Here is an 18,807-nt window from a genome sequence, read left to right as displayed (position 1 = left end):
ATCCTTTAATCCTAATATTTGAAAAAATTAAAGGTATAATTTTTAAAATCAAACAGAAAGAACAGATTCTACTTGTTCTTTAACTCTCAATATGGAATTTTCTCAGCAATCCAAGTATCAGTTCCTCCCTACCAGAAAGGAGGCATCCAAAAATGCTTAAGGTTCATGGGAAACTTGGAAGAACTTTTTATTAAGAAGCAATTGGGCTGTGCTTCCTAATTCTCTTTGCTTTGCTTGCTTGGTATTCTGAAGATAACCCTTGAGGGTTTAGCTTTTCACCTCTGCAGGAAGTGATTATCAGTTGGATTCCTCGTATTGTTCATGACATAAATCATTTCTATAGCAATAAAATGTGATGTCAAAATAGAATATAACCAGGAATAATCCAGAATTACAAAGATCTTAGGATATTATTAAATCTGAAGAAATCACAGAAAGGTGGCTCACATGCAGGAAGCATCTTATGTACAATTCTCTTAGAATATATTTTTATACCATACAATCTTTCAGGTGGTATCAGCAGCATTTTATCACAAAGTCCAATACCAGTACTTGGTAGCTACATGCCTAAAGATACCTGCAGTCTACAAAGCAGTTAAGGTCGCCTTCCTCCCAGAATTTATTGAAATCTCACAGCAGCCTCAGGAAACAGTTGACAACCAATTAAGAACACAGTACCCCCACCCCCAAGTATAAAAGGGGTCACATTTCTCCTGTCAAAACATCTTTTCTGATTACATAACAAAGCAGGCAATGAGAAGTCAAATAGAGATTTTCTTTAAGTTTTCTTTTCTTCCCCCCAATGAAATTGCGCTTGTTAACCAACTTTGTTGGCAGTTTGATTGGTACCTGGGGTTAACTTGCCTGCTTTGTTACTTGGCTGGCTTGCTTCTCTGTAAAGTGCCGGTGCTGGCTGATTCTGTGAAATAGCTCTCCCCCTTCCATCATCTCCATTACAATTAAGAGTCGGGCCCTGTTTGAAAGCATTTGATTTTGTTAAGTTAAAAAAAAAGGAAAAAAAAAAAGAAAAGAAAAAGAAACAAAAAAACCCTGAAACATTAAGAAGCTGACCTAAAGATACTGCATCTACAAAGTGTGTAACAACTTCCTAAGTCCAGGGTAACACAGTTACTAAGAGCAAAAATTCTTATGTTCTGAAAAAAAAAAATTTTAATGTGATTTTTGGCTACCATTCTTTCATATATGCTTCCAGCTTCCATCCAAATGCTTTCACCAACAGAGCACAGTTGTGAAAAATAATCGTTTGATTTCCCATTTAGTTTTAAAATTCTATCCTCTTTTTCCATCTGGAAAATTCCTACCCTTCCTTCAAGTCCTAGCTTCCACACAGCCTCTGTGAGACACCTCTCCTCCCAGACTATAGTTAGCAGCTCCTCTCCTTTGTAAGCTTAGAATATTTTAGGGATGCCTGTCTTTAGTGCCTATTGCACTGCTATGATGATGGGTTTACATCTCAGTCTTCCCCCAAAAAACCATACCTTATTTAATTTTGAATTTCATCAAAGAGACTTAGAACGCCACCCAATATGCTTGCCAAACATTTGTTAACTGAAAGAATAATGTTGATTTCTTTCTTTAAAAGGAAAGTCAGACTAAGCAATAATAAAAGCTTTTTGTTTTATCAGCCTCTAAGACTTTGCCTAGAATAATATTTGGGTCCCTTTCACTGATTTGAAACAGAATCTGTTTAAATTCCACATTAAATGCTTTCCTGAAATGAGAAAGTAATCAGAATAATCAGGTGACCTGAAGAGTGGTAGGGGCATAGATGAAATTAGACTGGCCACGAGAGGATTACTGTTGAGGATGGATCATGAGAACTTGGGGATTCATTACATAATTCTGTCTGCTTTCACAAATGCTTGACATTTTCCAAATTACAAAAAGGGAGATGGAGGGGAAGGGGGAGAAGGAAGGGCACAGGAAGGGAGGGTAGGAGGAGGAAGGAGAGGGAAGGGGAGAGAGCACATAAAGAGAGGATGACTCCACTACACATTGGCCTACATATGGGCATATGATGATGACACTGTGTAGTCTTACCTAGGGCTGGACTCATGAGGAAACTGGACACTGTTGGCAAACACTTCAATAATCTGAACTATGTTTGGGTGTGTGGCACACATCATGTGCAGACGTACCTTAAAGAGAACAGAGGAAATGTTTCCATAGGTAGGCGATATCAACATTTTCTCTCCAAAAACTGACCACACTAGATACAAGCCAATTACAATAAAAACTTAATCACCCAGAATGATGTAAAAAGCCAGTGTTTTCAAAAGATTATCTCCTTAAGAAGGCTTTCTCCATGAATAAAACCTCACCTACAGGTTGACTTCCTACTATTCCATTTATTTGCAAATGAAAATCTGGCAAACATCTCATTTCATTTTAGAAATTATTCACAATCTTTTTTTTTTTTTTTTTTTTTTGAGGCGGAGTCTCGCTCTGTCGCCCAGGCTGGAGTGCAGTGGCCAGATCTCGGCTCACTGCAAGCTCCACCTCCCGGGTTTACGCCATTCTCCTGCCTCAGCCTCCTGAGTAGCTGGGACTACAGGCGCCCGCCACCTCGCCCGGCTAGTTTTTTGTATTTTTTAGTAGAGACGGGGTTTCCCCGTGTTAGCCAGGATGGTCTCGATCTCCTGACCTCGTGATCCGCCCGTCTCGGCCTCCCAAAGTGCTGGGATTACAGGCTTGAGCCACCGCGCCCGGCCTATTCACATCTCTTTATGCAAAAGAAGTCCTTCATTGCACATGTTATTAGAATGTCATTACCATATCCAGATAATTTAAAACCAGTGTATAGCCAGGGTCAGTGGCTCACACCTGTAATCCCAACACTTTGGGAGGCCAAAGTGGGCAGATCGCTTGAGCCCAGGAGTTTGAGACCAGCCTGGGCAACATGGCAAAACCCCATGTCTACAAAAAATGCAAAAAAACTTAGCCTGGCATGGTGGCAAATGCCTGTGGTCCCAGCTACTCAGGAGGCTGACGTAGGAGGATCACTTGAGCCTAGGGAGGTCAAGGCGGCAGTGAGCCGTGATTGTGTCACTGCATTCCGGCCTGGGTGACAGAGCAAGACCCTGTTTCAAACAGAAACAAAAACCCAATGCATATTTTTAAAAACTAAAGGCTGGGCACAGTGGCTCACGCCTGTAATCCCAGCACTTTGAGAGGCTGAGGCGGATGGATCACCCGAGGTCAGGAGTTTGTTAAGGCCAGCCTGATCAACATGGAGAAACCCTGCCTCTACTAAAAATACAAAAAATGCATGGTGGCGCATGCCTGTAATCCCAGCTACTCAGGAGGCTGAGGCAGGAGAAGCTTGAACCCAGGAGGCAGAGGTTACAGTGAGCCGAGACTGCATCATCACACTCCAGCCTGGGAAACAAGAGCGAAACTCCGTCTCAAAAAGAAGAAACAAACTGGAAACATCCTCAGAGTCCTCCTGTAGCATCACTTTTATACACCATTCACCTGACCCTTCCTCATGCTATTTTATCTCCACCTTTAAGTATCTTTTTCAATAAGCAAAACTGAGGTAAATCTGAATACATGAGGGTACAAGAATCACATTAATTTTAAAAGAACAAGAGGTGGCTGAAAGGAAATGACTCAATGGCCTTTGACAGATCTAGGACTACTTTACAATAATAGCATTAATGGGGAAGAGAAGTAAACTTTGGACATAAAACTTTTTATGCATCACTGTATTCTCTCTAGGAAGCCGCCTTACTTGCAAAAGAACAATTCTTAGGCACTTCAAGTATTTAAGTCGAGGCAATAAAGCATACCTCATTTCTAGCTTTTGGACGATCAAGAAGAATTTTCAGTGCAAACCGTTCTTGAGTAGATTTCTTTACACAGACTCTAGATTTGGAGGGAAAAAATCAATCAGAGATCATATATGTTAGAATGAAAATTAATTTAACACATTTTTTCTTTGACATTTATACTTCTCATCAAGGATATGGCCAGGTGCATCAGAACAAACTTGCCCCCAAGGATGGCAGGTGAGGGCGAAGAAGCATCTCACCCCTCTGCCCAGCAGCCAATGCTCAGGCCTCAGCTTCTAAGTCATGCAACAGCAACTTGCTGCTGTGGGTCAATGAACAAATAATGGCCTCAGCTGGCTACAGGTGACTCTCACAGTGGCCCCAGAGTCTCCACATTTTTTTTTTTTTTTTTTGAGACAGAATCTCACTCTGTGACCAGGCTGGAGTGCAGTAGCATGATCTCAGCTCACTGCAATCTCTGCCTCCCTGGTTCAAGCGATTCTCCTGCCTCAGCCTCCCGAGTAGCTGGGATTACAGGCGAGCACCACCACACCTAGCTAATTTTTGTATTTTTAGTAGAGACGGGGTTTCACCATGTTAGCCAGGATGGTATCGATCTCCTGACCTCATCATGATCCGCCTGCCTCAGCCTCCCAAACTGCTGGGATCACAGGCATGAGCCACTGCGCCTGGCCAGTCTCGACATCTTAAATGACTCTATAAAAAGACCATGCGACTCAGTCACTCTTAACTAATTTCTAAATACATGAGAAAAAGCCTAACATAAAAACCTGTACTTGTTAAATTCAGCCAATTTCTCAAACCTGGCACACTTGATGTATCTAATTCAGGATGTATTTCAAATGGCCCTTCTCAGAGTTTGCACATGCCAACATTTTGCCATAGTTTCTCATATGGATCGCTTACCTAACTGGACCACTAATTCCAGCTCCCAGCTTCTGAGTCCAATTGATACTGTATTCTTCTAAAATGGAAGTTTCCTATTAATATAAAAAAAGGGAGAGGACAGAGAATGATTCCCCAGTTAACAAGCTGAATAAGCAGAGATGGGACAACAGACGACCTGTTGCTCAACAGCTCATCTTCTAAAAGAATCTGATAAGCAGAACTTTGTGTTCTACAAGGCTTTATAACTAGACATTTTGTCTAAATGACAATGACTCAGTTATACACTGTTTTCCAATTTTCCAACAAGAAAGCAAAGACTTCAGGATAAAAGGAAATTATTCAGCTCATCTACAAGGTACATTTCCATAGACAATCAATGCTTTTGGGGGAATCTGAGAGGAAGATATTCTTTCAAAATGCTTCAATTACTAAATGCCTCTTTGCTACAATGGTCAAGTATATTTTATGAGATTCTAGAAAGACTAGTCAGATATATGCTGCCAAGCTATAGAGGCCTATATCCCTGAACAAGTTGATTACATTATTGGAATAACTGAATAAACTGAGACTTAAAAGTTCAAAAAAAATAGCAATTAAGGCCGGGCGCAGTGGCTCAAGCCTGTAATCCCAGCACTTTGGGAGGCCGAGACGGGCGGATCACGAGGTCAGGAGATCGAGACAATCCTGGCTAACACAGTGAAACCCCGTCTCTACTAAAAATACAAAAACTTAGCCGGGCGAGGTGGCAGGCGCCTGTAGTCCCAGCTACTCGGGAGGCTGAGGCAGGAGAATGGCGTGAACCCGGGAGGCGGAGCTTGCAGTGAGCTGAGATCCGGCCACTGCACTCCAGCCTGGGTGACAGAGCGAGATTCCATCTCAAAAAAAAAAAAATAGCAATTAATCAATATCATAGTAACCATTTAATTTCCAACAGCACCATTTTGTGTACAGATATATTGTGTCATATTCATTATGTAAGTATATTTCTGATATAAAAAACTTTCAACAGTTTAAGATAGAGCCTCTACAGTTTAATGAAAGTTGTAATGGAATTCCTGGCTATTGCATGTTAGCTTCTGTTGCCATATGCTTTTAGATAAAAAAGAATTTAATTAATTAATTCATTCACTCACTTATTTATTATAAGAGACAGGGTCTCAGCCAGGCTCACGTCTGTAATCCCAGCACTTTGGGAGGCCGAGGCAGGCAGATCATGAAGTCAAGAGATCGAGACCATCCTGGCCAACATGGTGAAACACCATGTCTACTAAAAAATACAAAAATTAGGCCAGGCGCGGTGGCTCAAGCCTGTAATCCCAGCACTTTGGGAGGCCGAGACGGGCAGATCACGAGGTCAGGAGATCGAGACCATCCTGGCTAACACGGTGAAACCCCGTCTCTACTAAAAAAATACAAAAATCTAGCCGGGCGAGGTGGCGGGCGCCTGTAGTCCCAGCTACTCCGGAGGCTGAGGCAGGAGAATGGCGTGAACCCGGGAGGCGGAGCTTGCAGTGAGCCGAGATTGCGCCACTGCACTCCAGCCTGGGCGACAGAGCGAGACTCCGTCTCAAAAAAAAAAAAAAATACAAAAATTAGCTGGGCATGGTGGCACGCGCCTGCAGTCCTAGCTACTCGGGAGGCTGAGGCAGGAGAACTGCTTGAACCCATGAGGCGGAGACTGCAGTGAGCTGAGATTGTGCCACTGCACTCCAGCCTGGCAACAGAACAAGACTCCATCTCAAAAAAAAAAAAAAAAAAAAAAGACGGCCTCACTCTGTCACCCAGGCTGGAGAGCAGCGGTGTGATCATTTCTCATTGCAGCCTTGAACTCCTGGGCTCAAATGATCCTACCACCTCAGCCTCCCAAGTAGCTAGGAAAACAGGCGCACACCACAACATGTGGCTAATTTTTTTCTTTTTTCTTTTTTTAGACACAAGGTCTCGCTATGTTGCCCAGGTTGGTTTCAAACTCCTGACTTCAAGCAATCCTCCTGCCTCAGCCTCCCAAATAGCTGGGGTTATAGGCAAGAAAGTCATATATTTATTTTTTATTTGTTTATTTTTGTGTGTGTGTGAGATGGAGTCTCGCTCTGTCGCCCAGGCTGGAGTGCAGTGGTGTGATCTCGGCTCACTGCAAGCTCCACCTCCAGGGTTCATGCCATTCTCCTGCCTCAGCCTCCCGAGTAGCTGGGACTACAGGTGCCTGCCACCACGTCCAGCTAATTTTTTGTATTTTTAGTAGAGATGGGGCTTCACCGTGTTAGCCAAGATGGTCTCGATCTCCTGACCTCATGATCCGCCCACCTCGGCCTCCCAAAGTGCTGGAATTACAGGCGTGAGCCACCGTGCCCGGCCGAAAGTCACATATTTAAATTGTGATAGTCTAAAATTCATTTTTGCAGGGTTCCACAGGTAAAACAGGAAACCAGCTGCAGACCTTAAGAAAGTCAAAATCCTGCCAGGCGCAGTGGCTCATGCCTGTAATCATAGCACTTTGGGAGGCCAAGGTGGGAGGATCACCTGAGGTGGGAGTTCAAAACCAGCCTGACCAACATGGAGAAACCCTATCTCTACTAAAAATACAAAATTAGCCAGGCGTGGTGGCGCATGCCTGTAATCCCAGCTACTCAGGAGGCTGAGGCAGGAGAGTCGCTTGAACCCAGGAGACGGAGGTTGCTGTGGGCCAAGATCATGCCATTGCACTCCAGCGTGGGCGACAAGAACGAAACTCCATCTCAAAAAAAAAAAAAAAAAAATCAAAATCCATAAGACTTTTACATTGTTTTGTTGCAATGAAAATCTGATAGACCATATGTAGCACAAGAATCCTGCTTGCTAGTATATAGGAATAGGATATTTGCTCATGTAATACATACTCATTGTTCATGTAATACACACTCACTGAGCAGCTAGTATATCAAGCTAAGTTCAGACACGAAAACAAGGCCTCTACCCAGTGAATGTGCCAGGCTTGGAAAGTCTTCATGTCTACCCCTGTGTCCAATTCTTGGTAAAGGTTCTCAACATACAGTAAATAACTATGGAATAAATGACTAGAAAGGAATTAACCCCTAGGAGGGCAGACTAAAGCCCTATGATGAAGGGATATTGAGTTAGGAGGACCCAGCAAGATCGCTACACAAACTCCCTTCTGAAAAACTGTGCATCAGGGTTATGGAGCTTGTCAAGCTCACATAGTGAGTTATGGGCACTATCAAGGTTATATAATCTATGGATCTGGTATCCTCTATCATCCCCTATCCCAAGCACCCAGGCCCTAGCATAAAGATTAGGAACAAGTACTGCCCAATCAGAGAGGTCCTAAGCTCCATCTTCACTCACCACCTCCTAAACAGAACTCAAACCTACCCACTTAACCTGCCTACTTTCTTCACTTATCTGCTGCATGACCTGTTTGACTTAGGAGTGTCTGACGAGACCCAGGGGAATAGAGTAGTGGGAAGGAGGGAGTTGAAGCAGAATTTAAGCATCGTGGTGAAAACTGTTCCACTTAACTAATGGAATCATATACTCACAGGAGACTATGGAAAATAAGATTTGTTCTACTGAACTATTTATTATAATCAGAGTTTATATGCCCAACCCCTTGGATGTAAAAATAAGTTGACCAAATTCTCCATTGTACTTATTTTTTTATTTTTTTAGACGGAGTCTTGCTCTGTTGCCCAGGCTGGAGTGCAATGGTGTGATCTGGTCTCACCACCTCCTGAGTTCAAGCAATTCTCCTGCCTCAGCCTACCAAGTAGCTGCGATTACAGGCTTGCACCATCGCACCCAGCTAATTTTTGTACTTTTAGTAGAGACAGGGTTTCACCATGTTGGCCAGGGTGGTCTTGAACTCCTGATCTAAGGTGATCTGCCCACCTCGGACTCCCAGAGTGCTGGGATTACAGGTGTGGAAATTCTTGTATTCACAGCATGAAGTGGTAGGCAATTCCTCACCACAATGCAAAAGTTAAAAATTTAAATTGTCAAAAAGAACTATTTTAATACAGTGTAAATCAAACAGAGAAGTACAGATTCTTGAAAAATCTGCTAGAGATTCAGGTAAAAATAGTAAGCTTTCTAGCCTAGGATCCTGCCATCCTTCTACCCCTCTATCCCCACTGCTTACAGCATAGTCAGGTGGTGACAATGCTAGTTTTCCCAGCATGGGGCCAGCTATGAAAATCAGCAGTTCTGCTGCTCTAGGGGGTGGACTCAATTTGGGATGAGGAAGAAAATTCACGGATCTGCCAGCTAAAAGTTGTGAATGTGGATGGAAATGAATAGCTTTGGCAGTGGTCCTTGTTAGATGGGCAGAACATCCAGAGATTTAATGGGAAAATCCTGAAACAGAGCCATAGAAAGGCTGAGATTAAGCTCTTCACATGACCATCACTGACTAGGAAATTATACCTAAGAGAACCAGGAAAAACTGAAAACCAAAGGAGACTTTAGAGCCAGTTGCAATTTTTTAGAGTTTCTCCAAACCCACATACAAATTGACCGGGCGGGGGAGGGGTATAGCTCAGCAGTAGAGCATTTGACTGTAAGTAGATCAGGATAGGGTAAAAGCCTCAGGGGCTGAAAGTATTTGAGAACCTCTGCCCAAATCACTGGCTGACAACTAAGTTAAACAGATACAGGGACAACCCACCAAAAGCCAGGCTAGGAAGAAAATAATGAAAAAAATTTTTTTTCTTTTGAGACGGAGTTTCGCTCTCGTTGCCCAGGCTGGAGTGCAATGGCGCCACCTTGGCTCACTGCAACCTCCACCTCCCGGGTTTAAGTGATTCTCCTGCCTCAGCCTCCCAAGTAGCTGGGATTCGCTGGGCACAGTGACTCACGCCTATAATCCCAGCACTTTAAGAGGCTGAGGCGGGTGGATCACCCGAGGTCAGGAGTTCGAGACCAGCCTGACCAACATGGTGAAACCCTGTCTCTACTAAAAATACAAAATTAGCTGGGCATGGTGGTGTGCGCCTGTAATCTCAGCTACTCAGGAGGCTGAGGCAGGAGAATCGCTTGAACCAGGGAGGCAGAGGTTGCAGTGAGCTGAGATCATGCCATTGCACTCTAGCCTGGGCAACAAGAGTGAAACTCAGTCTCAAAAAAAAAAAAAGAAAAAGAAAAAAGAAAGTGCTGGAATAACAGGCGTAGGACACTGAGTCCAGCTGAAAATAAAAATTTTAAAATTGACCAGGTACAGTGGCTCACACTTGTAATCCCAGCACTTGGGAGGCCAAGGCGGGAGGATCATGAGGTCAAGAGTTTGAGACCAGCTTGAAACCCCATCTCTACTGAGAATACAAAAAAGCTGGGCATGGTGGCGGGCGCCTGTAATCCCAGCTACGTGGGAGGCTGAGGCAGGAGAATCGCTTGAACTTGGGAAGTGGAGGTTGCAGTGAGCCAAGACTGCGCCACTGCACTCCAGCCTGGTGACAAAAAAAATAATAATTTAAAACTAGGCAGAGACATTAGCACACCAAAGGAAAAATAGATTCTGGTTTAATTCTAAGCAATTAACTATAAACATAACAAGCCACAGGGGGGGAAACTCAGAATCCAGAGTTGCTACAATATATTATCTAAATGTCCAGTTTTCAACCAAAATTAGTAGACTTGTAAAAACCAGGAAAGTGTCACCCAAGTTCAGGAAAAAGAGAAATCAATAGCATCCGTCTCTGATTGGATGCAGATACTACATTGAGCAAATAGTTGCACTTAAAAGCAACTATTTTAAATGTCCACAGAATTAAAGAAAACCGATGACAAAGTAAAAAAAAAAAAATGGAGATTTTCAGCAGAGAAACAGAAAAAATGAGGAGGAACCACATGGAAATTCTAGAGTTAAAAATTATAATGACTGGCATGAAAAACTGATTAGAGGTGCTCAACAGGCTGAGCGCGGTGGCTCACACCTGTAATCCCAACACTTTAGGAGGCCAAGGCGGGTGGATCACGACATGAGGAGTTCGAGACTAGCCTGGCCAACACAGTGAAACCCTGTCTCTACTAAAAATACAAAAATTAGACAGGCACGGTAGCAGGTGCTGTAATCCCAGCTACTCAGGAGGCTGGGGCAGGAGAATTGCTTGAACCCAGGAGGTGGAGGTTGCGTGAGCTGTGATCACACCACTGCACTCCAGCCTGGGTGACAGCGCAAGACTCTGTCTTGAAAAAAAAAAAAAAAAGAGGTGCTCAACAAATTTTCAGGTGACAGAATAATTAGTGAACATGAAAATACATAGAAATTATCAAATCCAAAGAATAGACAGAAAAAAGATTAAAGAAAAATGAGACCTGTAGAATAATGTCAAGCATTCCAACATATGGGTAACGGGAGAGCCAAAGAGCGGTGAAGATGGGGGAGGTGGGAATATTTGAAGAACAGGCAAAAGCTTCCCCAACTTGATGAACAGTAATAACCTATGGTCTCCAAGAAGCTCAACAAACTCTAAATAAGATAAACACAAAAAGAACCACACCTAGATATATCACAGTCAAAACACTGAAAGACAAGACTGGGTGCAGTGGCTCATGCCTGTAATCCCAGCACTTTGGGAGGCTATGGCACGAGGATCACTTAAAAGTCAGGAGTTTGAGAATAGCATGGGCAACATGGCAAAACCCCGTCTCTACAAAAAATACAAAAATTAGCCTGGTGTAGGTGGTGCATGCCTGTGCCTGTGGTCCCAGCTACTGGGGAGGCTGAGGTAGGAGGGTTGCTTGAGCTCAGAAGATCGAGGTTGCAGTGAGCTGAGATCATGCCACTGCACTCCAGCCTGGGCAACAGAGCGAGACCCTGTCTCTCTCTCTCTCTCTCTCTCACACACACACACACACACACACACACACACACACAAAACCACGGAAAGAGAAAGAGAAAATAATGTAAGCATGACGGAAAAACTAGCAAATCATGGACAGCAATATAAATAATGGCTGACTTTTCATCAGAAACAACGGAAGCCAGAAGACAGTAGAATCACATAATGAAAGTATTGAAAGAAAAAACTGTCAAGCATAAATTCTACATTGAACAAAATTATCCTTCAAAAATTAACAGTGAAATAAAGGCATTATCAAATAAATAAACACTGAAAGAATTCACTGCTAGTAGACTTGGCCTACAAGAATTACCAAAGGAAGTCCTTTGTCGAGAATGGCAATGCTACTGTATGAAAACTTGGATCAGGCCAGGCACAGTGGCTCACGTCTGTAATCCTAGCACTTTGGTAGGCCAAGGTGGGGGGGATCACATTAGGACATGAGTTCAAGACCAGCCTGGCCAACATGGCGAAACCCCATCTCTACTAAAAATACAAAAAAAAAAAAAAAAAAAAAAGGCATGGTGGCACACACCTGTAATCCCAGCTACTACGGAGGGTGAGGAAGGAGAATTGCTTGAACCTGGGAGGTGGAGGTTGCAGTGAGCCAAGATCATACCACTGAACTTTAGCCTAAGCGACGGGAGTGAGGCTCCATCTCAAAAAAGAAAAAAGAAAACTTGGATAGACAAGAAGGAACAGAAAATACTAGAACAGGTAAACATGGGAAAAAATTATTTTCTTCTCTTAATTTCATAAATATACATAAGATAAGTTACAACATATAAAGATATACATGACAATAAGAACACAAGGGAGAAAGGAGGAAATAGAGCTACTTTGGAGCAAAGGCACTGTATCTTACCAGACACTAGTCAATTTTAACCCAAAGTAAGACTGTGATAAATTAAAGATGCATATTATAATCCTCATAAAAGTATTTCAAAAATACATATCTAGAAAATCAACAGAGAAATTACATCAGATAGTAACTTGGATCAAGAGGGAAAAAATGAAGAATAACAAAAATGGTAAATATACTGTAAGTCCACATAAAAGGCTGTAAATATATTTTACTCCTTTCTCTTATTTAAAACATGTAAGATTTAACTGCATAAACAAATAACTACAACACTGTATTTTCTGGTTTGTAATATCTACATACATAATACATAGACAACAGCAACACAAAAGAAGAGGGAGAAGGCTGAGCGTAGTGGCTCACGCCTGTAAGCCCAGCACTTTGGGAAGCCAAGGCAGGTGGATCACCTGAGGTCAGGAGTTTGAGACCAGCCTGGCCAACATGGTGAAATTCCATCTCTACTAAAAATACAAAAATTAGCCAGGCATGGTGGTGCACACTTGTAATTCCAGCTACTCAGGAGGCTGAGATGGGAGAATCACTTGAACCTGGGAGGCAGAGGTTGCAGTGAGCCGAGATCGTGCCACTGCACTCCAGCCTGGATAGACAGAGTGAGACTCTGTCTCAGAAAAAAAAAAAGAAAAGAAAAAAAAAAAAGAAGAGGGAGACAATGGAGCTAAACTGGAGCATTTTCTATAAAACTGAAACTATTAGTATTAATTTAAAGTTAGTCTTCATCTGAAATGGCTTATGATAGGCCATATTCTAGATCATAAAAGAAATCTAAATAAATTGAAAATAAATTATATGAAGTTCCCCAACAACCATGGAATTAAGCTAGAAATGAATAGAAGGAAACTTGGGAAATCCATACATATTTAGAAATTAAACAACATGACTGGACACGGTGGCTCATGCCTGTAATCCCAGCACTTTGGGAGGCGGAGGCGGGCAGATCACCTGAGGTTGGGAGTTCGAGACCAGCCTGATCAACATGGAGAAACCCAGTCTCATACTAAAAGTACAAAATTAGCTGGGCATGGTGGCGTATGCCTGTAATCCCAGCTACTCGGGAGGTTGAGGTAGGAGAATCACTTGAACCTGGGAGGCAGAGGTTGCGGTGAACCAAGATCACGTCATTGCACTCCAGCCTGGGCAACACGAGTGAAACTCCATCTCAAGAAAAAAAAAAAAAGAAAGAAATTAAACAATGCTTTTTTTTTTTTTTTTTTTGAGATGGAGTCTTGCTTTGTTTCCAGGCTGGAGTACAGTGGCACGATCTCAGCTCACTGCAATCTCCACCTCCCAGGTTCAAGTGATTCTTCTGCCTCAGCCTCCCAAGTAGCTAGGACTACAGGTGCACACCACCACGCCCAGCTAATTTTTGTATTTTTAGTAGAGACAGGGTTTCACCATATTGGCCAGGCTGGTCTCGAACTCCTGACCTCGTGATCTGCCTGCCTTGGCCTCCCAAAGTGCTGGGATTACAGGCATGAGCCACTGCACCCGGCCTAAACAACACACTTTTAAATAACCAGGAGGTCAAAGAAGATTTAACATGAGATATTAGAAAATATTTTATCTCAATGAAAATGCAAACACAATTTGCCAAAAATAATGAGATGAAGTTGAAGTGGTGCTGAAACAAATTTATAGCTGTAAATGCCTACATTAGAAAAGATCACAATCACTAACCTAACCTTCTACCTTTAAAATGTAGAAAAAGAGCAGACTATACTCAAAGGAAGCAGAAAGAAGAAAATAATAAAGATTTGAGCAGAAAACCATAAAATAGAATACAGAAAAATAGAGAAAATCAAAGAAAACCAAACGGTGATTATTTGAAAAGATCAACAAAGTTAACAAACCTTTAGCTGAACTGACCAATTAAAAAAAAGGGGAGGACACAAATTATTAATATTAGAAATGAAAGAGGGAACATCACAACTGACTTTATAGAAATCAAAGTATTAAAAGGGAAAACCATGAACAACTTTATGCCAACAAATTAGAGCACTAGATAAAATGGACAAATATCTAGAAAGACAGAAATTCCCAAAACTCACTCAAGAAGAAAAAGAAAACCTGAATAGACCCATAACAAGTAAAAAAAAAAAAAAAACTGAATTAATAACTGAGTATCTCCCCATGAAACAAAGTCTAAGCCCATGGGTTTCAGTGGTAAATACTACACATTTGTAGGGTTTCTCAACCTCAGCATCACTGACATCTTGAGCCAGAGAGTTCTCGGTTGTGGGGCTGCCTTTGCCTTTTAGGATGTTCCGTAGCAGTCCTTCCCTCTACCCACTAGGTGCCAGAAGCACTCGCCACCAGCTGTGATAACCAAAAATTTCTCCAGATGTTACCAAATGTCTTCCAAGAGGTAAAATCCCTGCCCCTTCTATTGAGAATCACATATTTAAAGAAATAATGTATTCCAAACTTTGGCCTCCCAAAGTACTGGGATTATAGACATGAGCCACCACACCTGGCTGTAAAACACCCTTTTATTTCATATTGAAAATCATTACTGGCTGGGCGCGGTGGCTCATGCCTGTAATCCCGGCACTTTGGGAGGCCGAGGCAGGTGGATCACGAGGTCAAGAGACGAGACCATCTGGCCAACATGGTGAAATCCCATCTTCACTAAAAATACAAAAACTAGCTGGGCATGGTGGCACGTGCCTGTAGTCCCAGTTACTTGGGAGGCCAAGACAGAAGAATCGCTTGAACCAGGGAGGCAGAGGTTGTAGTGAGCCGAGATTGTGCCACTACACTCCACTCCAGCCTGGCAGCAGAGCGAGACTCTGTCTCAAAAAAAAAAAAGAAAAAAGAAAGAAAATCTTTTCTACGTTCATAGTAATGATCCAATAGAGGAGGGTATACTTTCTAACTTATTCTATAAAGCTAGCATTACATTCATACCAAAACCAGAAAAAGGCATCACAAGAAAATATCTATCATGAATATAGATTTAACAATCCTCAACAAAATATTAACAAACTGAAACCAGCAACATGTAAAAATGATTCTACACCAGATAAGTGGGTCTAAGTGGGGTTTATACCAGGAATGCAAGATTGGCTTAATATCTGAAAATCAAGTAATATTACCATATACTACATTAAGAATACAAAACAAAAACCACGTAATTAACTCAATAGATGAAGGAAAAATGTTTAATAGAAACTCAACACCCATTCCTGATAAAAACTGTCAGCCAGGCCAGGCATAGTGGCTCAAGCCTGTAATCCCAGCACTTTGGAGGCCGAGGCGGGTGGATCACCGGAGGTCAGGAATTTGAGACCAGCCTGACCAGCAAGGTGAAACCCCGTCTCTACTAAACAGATGAAAAATTAGGCCGGGTGCGGTGGCTCAAGCCTGTAATCCCAGCACTTTGGGAGGCCGAGACGGGCGGATCACGAGGTCAGGAGATCGAGACCATCCTGGCTAACACAGTGAAACCCCGTCTCTACTAAAAATACAAAAAATTAGCCGGGCGTAGTGGCGGCGCCTGTAGTCCCAGCTACTCGGGAGGCTGAGGCAGGAGAATGGCATAAACCCGGGAGGCGGAGCTTGCAGTGAGCCGAGATCGCGCCACTGCACTCCAGCCTGGGGGCAACAGAGCGAGACTCCGCCTCAAAAAAAAAAAAAAAAAAAAAAAAATTAGCTGGGCGTGGTAGTAGGCACCTGTAGTCCCAGCTACTCAGGAGGCTGAGACAGAAGAATTGCTTGAACTTGGAAGGCAGAGGGTGCAGTAAGCTGAGATCACACCACTGCACTCCAGCCTGGGCAACAGAGACTCCATCTCAAAACAAAAAAATTTTGTTTTATACGTAGAAAATCCTAAGGGATCTATAAGAACTGGTATGCAAATATACTAAGGATACAAAATACAAAATCAATGTACAGAAATCAACTGTATTTCCATACACTAGCGACAATCAATCCAAAAATGAAATGAAGAAAACAATTCCATTCTTTTTTTTTGTTGTTTTTTTTTTTTGAGACAGAGTCTTGCTCTGTTGCCCAGGCCGGAGTACAGTGGCACGATCTCGGCTCACTGTAAGCTCCGCCTCCCGGGTTCGCACCATTCTCCTGCCTCAGCCTCCTGAATAACCGGGACTACAGGCGCCTGCCACCACGCCCGGCTAATTATTTGGGTTTTTTTTTTACTAGAGACAGGGTTTCACCATGTTAGCCAGGATGTTCTTGATCTCCTGACCTCGTGATCTGACTGTGTCGGCCTCCCAAAGTGCTGGGATTACAGGCGTGAAGAAGAAAATAGGAATAAATTTATCAGGCTGGGCGCGGTGGCTCTTGCCTGTAATCCCAGCACTTTGGGAGGCCAAGGCAGGTGGATTGCCTGAGGTCAGGCATAGTGGCTCAAGCCTGTAATCCCAGCACTTTGGAGGCCGAGGCGGGTGGATCACCAGGGGTCAGGAATTAAGCCAATCTTGCATTCCTGGTATAAACCCCACTTAGACCCACTTATCTGGTGTAGAATCATTTTTACATGTTGCTGGTTTCAGTTTGTTAATATTTTGTTGAGGATTGTTAAATCTATATTCATGATATTTTCTTGTGATGCCTTTTTCTGGTTTTGGTATGAATGTAATGCTAGCTTTATAGAATAAGTTAGAAAGTATACCCTCCTCTATTGGATCATTACTATGAACGTAGAAAAGATTTTCTTTCTTTTTTTTTTTTTTTGAGACAGAGTCTCACTCTGCTGCCAGGCTGGAGTGGAGTGCAGTGGCACTATCTATGGATAGTGGTGAACCCTATATATACTGTTTGTTCTGATAACCAAGATGACTACTAAGTAATTACAGGATAGGAAGCATATACAGTGTGAACATGTTGGACAAAGGGATGATTCATGTCCCAGGCAATATGGTAAGATATTTCATTACACTACAAAGAATAATGCATAATTTGAAACTAATGAGGGCCAGGCGCGGTGACTCATGCCTGTAATTCCAGCACTTTGGGAGGCCGAGGAGGGTGGATCATGAGGTCAGGAGTTCCAAGACAAGCCTGGTCAACATACTAAAAATACAAAAATTAGCCAGGCGAGGTGGCGCACACCTGTAATCCCAGCTACTCAGGAGGCTGAGGCAGGAGAATTGCCTGAACCCAGGAGGCAGAGGTTGCAGTGAGCCAAGATCGCACCACTGCACTCCAGCCTGGGCATCAGAGCAAGACTCTGTCTCAAAAAAAAAAAAAAGAGAGAAAAGAAACTTATGAATTAATGATTTCTGGGTTATTCCACTTAATATTTTCAGACTGCAGTTGACCATATGTAACTAAAACTGTGGAAAGCAAAACCATGGATAAGGGAGGATGAGATCTTAAAGTCCAATCAGTCCACTCTCAGGTAGCCTGGCAGCAAGAGTTCAAGTGCTATGGCTGGAGGCCAGGAAAACAGCTTTCCAGTTGAACACTACAGGTTTGTCTCAGTGCTCACCATCTGCTGAACACCTCAAAAAAACCAAAACAATGAATACAACACAATGCCACAGACCAAATGTTTTTTATTTGATGTAATGCTGGCTTGCTTCCAAAGCAGTACATCCTAATCAGTACTGATTTTCAGCTCCACCAATAGGTATTGGTTGGACATGCCCAAATTAGTGTAGATTCACCATGACCTATTGAGTACTTTTGAGTGAAGAAAAGCTAAACAAATTTTAAGAAAATTGGGCTGGGTAGCCGAATGCAGTGGCTCACGCCTGTAATCCAAACACTTTGGGAGGCCGAGGCGGGTGGATCATGAGGTCAGGAGATCAAGACCATCCTAACACTGTGAAACCCCGTCTCTACTAAAAATACAAAAAAATTAGCCAGGCATGGTGGCGGGCACCTGTAGTCCCAGCTACTCAGGAGGCTGAGGCAGGAAAATGGCGTGAACCCGAGAAGGTGGAGCTTGCAGTGAACCGAGATCGCACCACTGCATTCCAGCCTGGGGGACAGAGCAAGACTGCGTCTCAAAAAGAAAAAAAGAAAAGAAAAAAAAATTGGGCTGCGAAAGAGTCAAGTGAAAAAAACAACTCTTTGTAAAGCACCTTTAAATTGCTACGAGCTAATATTCATTGAGCTCTTGCTGTTAGGTATTATTATTTTTTTGAGGAGTCTCACTGTCGCCCAGGCTGGAGTGCAGTGGCGCGATCTCAGCTCACTGCAACTTCCGCCCCCCAGGTTCAAGCGATTCTCCTGCCTCAGCCTTCTAAGTAGCTGGGATTACAGACGTGTGCCACCACACTTGGCTAATTTTTCTATTTTTAGTAGACATGGGGATCTCACCATGTTGGCCAGAGTGTTCTCCAACTCCTGAACTCAGGTGATCCGCCCACCTCGGCCTCCCAAAGTGCTGGGATTACAGGTGTGAGCCACTGTGCTTGGCCTA

General features: G+C 43.0%; 1 protein-coding gene across 2 annotated transcripts in view; it reads right to left on the bottom strand.

The window, feature by feature from the left end:
• Positions 1–18,807, bottom strand: part of MAPKAPK5 (mitogen-activated protein kinase-activated protein kinase 5) — a 46,875-nt gene that overhangs the window by 24,450 nt on the left and 3,618 nt on the right. For both annotated transcript variants that reach the window (XM_025402892.1, XM_025402890.1), the window contains exons 2-5: positions 4,722–4,795; positions 3,813–3,888; positions 2,062–2,159; positions 865–973 (exon numbers count right to left, since the gene is read on the bottom strand). In XM_025402892.1, the coding sequence (XP_025258677.1) occupies positions 865–973; positions 2,062–2,159; positions 3,813–3,888; positions 4,722–4,795 (357 nt within the window). The remainder of the gene's footprint in view (positions 1–864; positions 974–2,061; positions 2,160–3,812; positions 3,889–4,721; positions 4,796–18,807) is intronic.

This window comes from Theropithecus gelada, chromosome 11, assembly GCF_003255815.1.
Source record: "Theropithecus gelada isolate Dixy chromosome 11, Tgel_1.0, whole genome shotgun sequence".
NCBI classification, from domain to species: Eukaryota; Metazoa; Chordata; class Mammalia; order Primates; family Cercopithecidae; genus Theropithecus; species Theropithecus gelada.
This window is presented reverse-complemented; position numbering and strand designations above follow the sequence as displayed.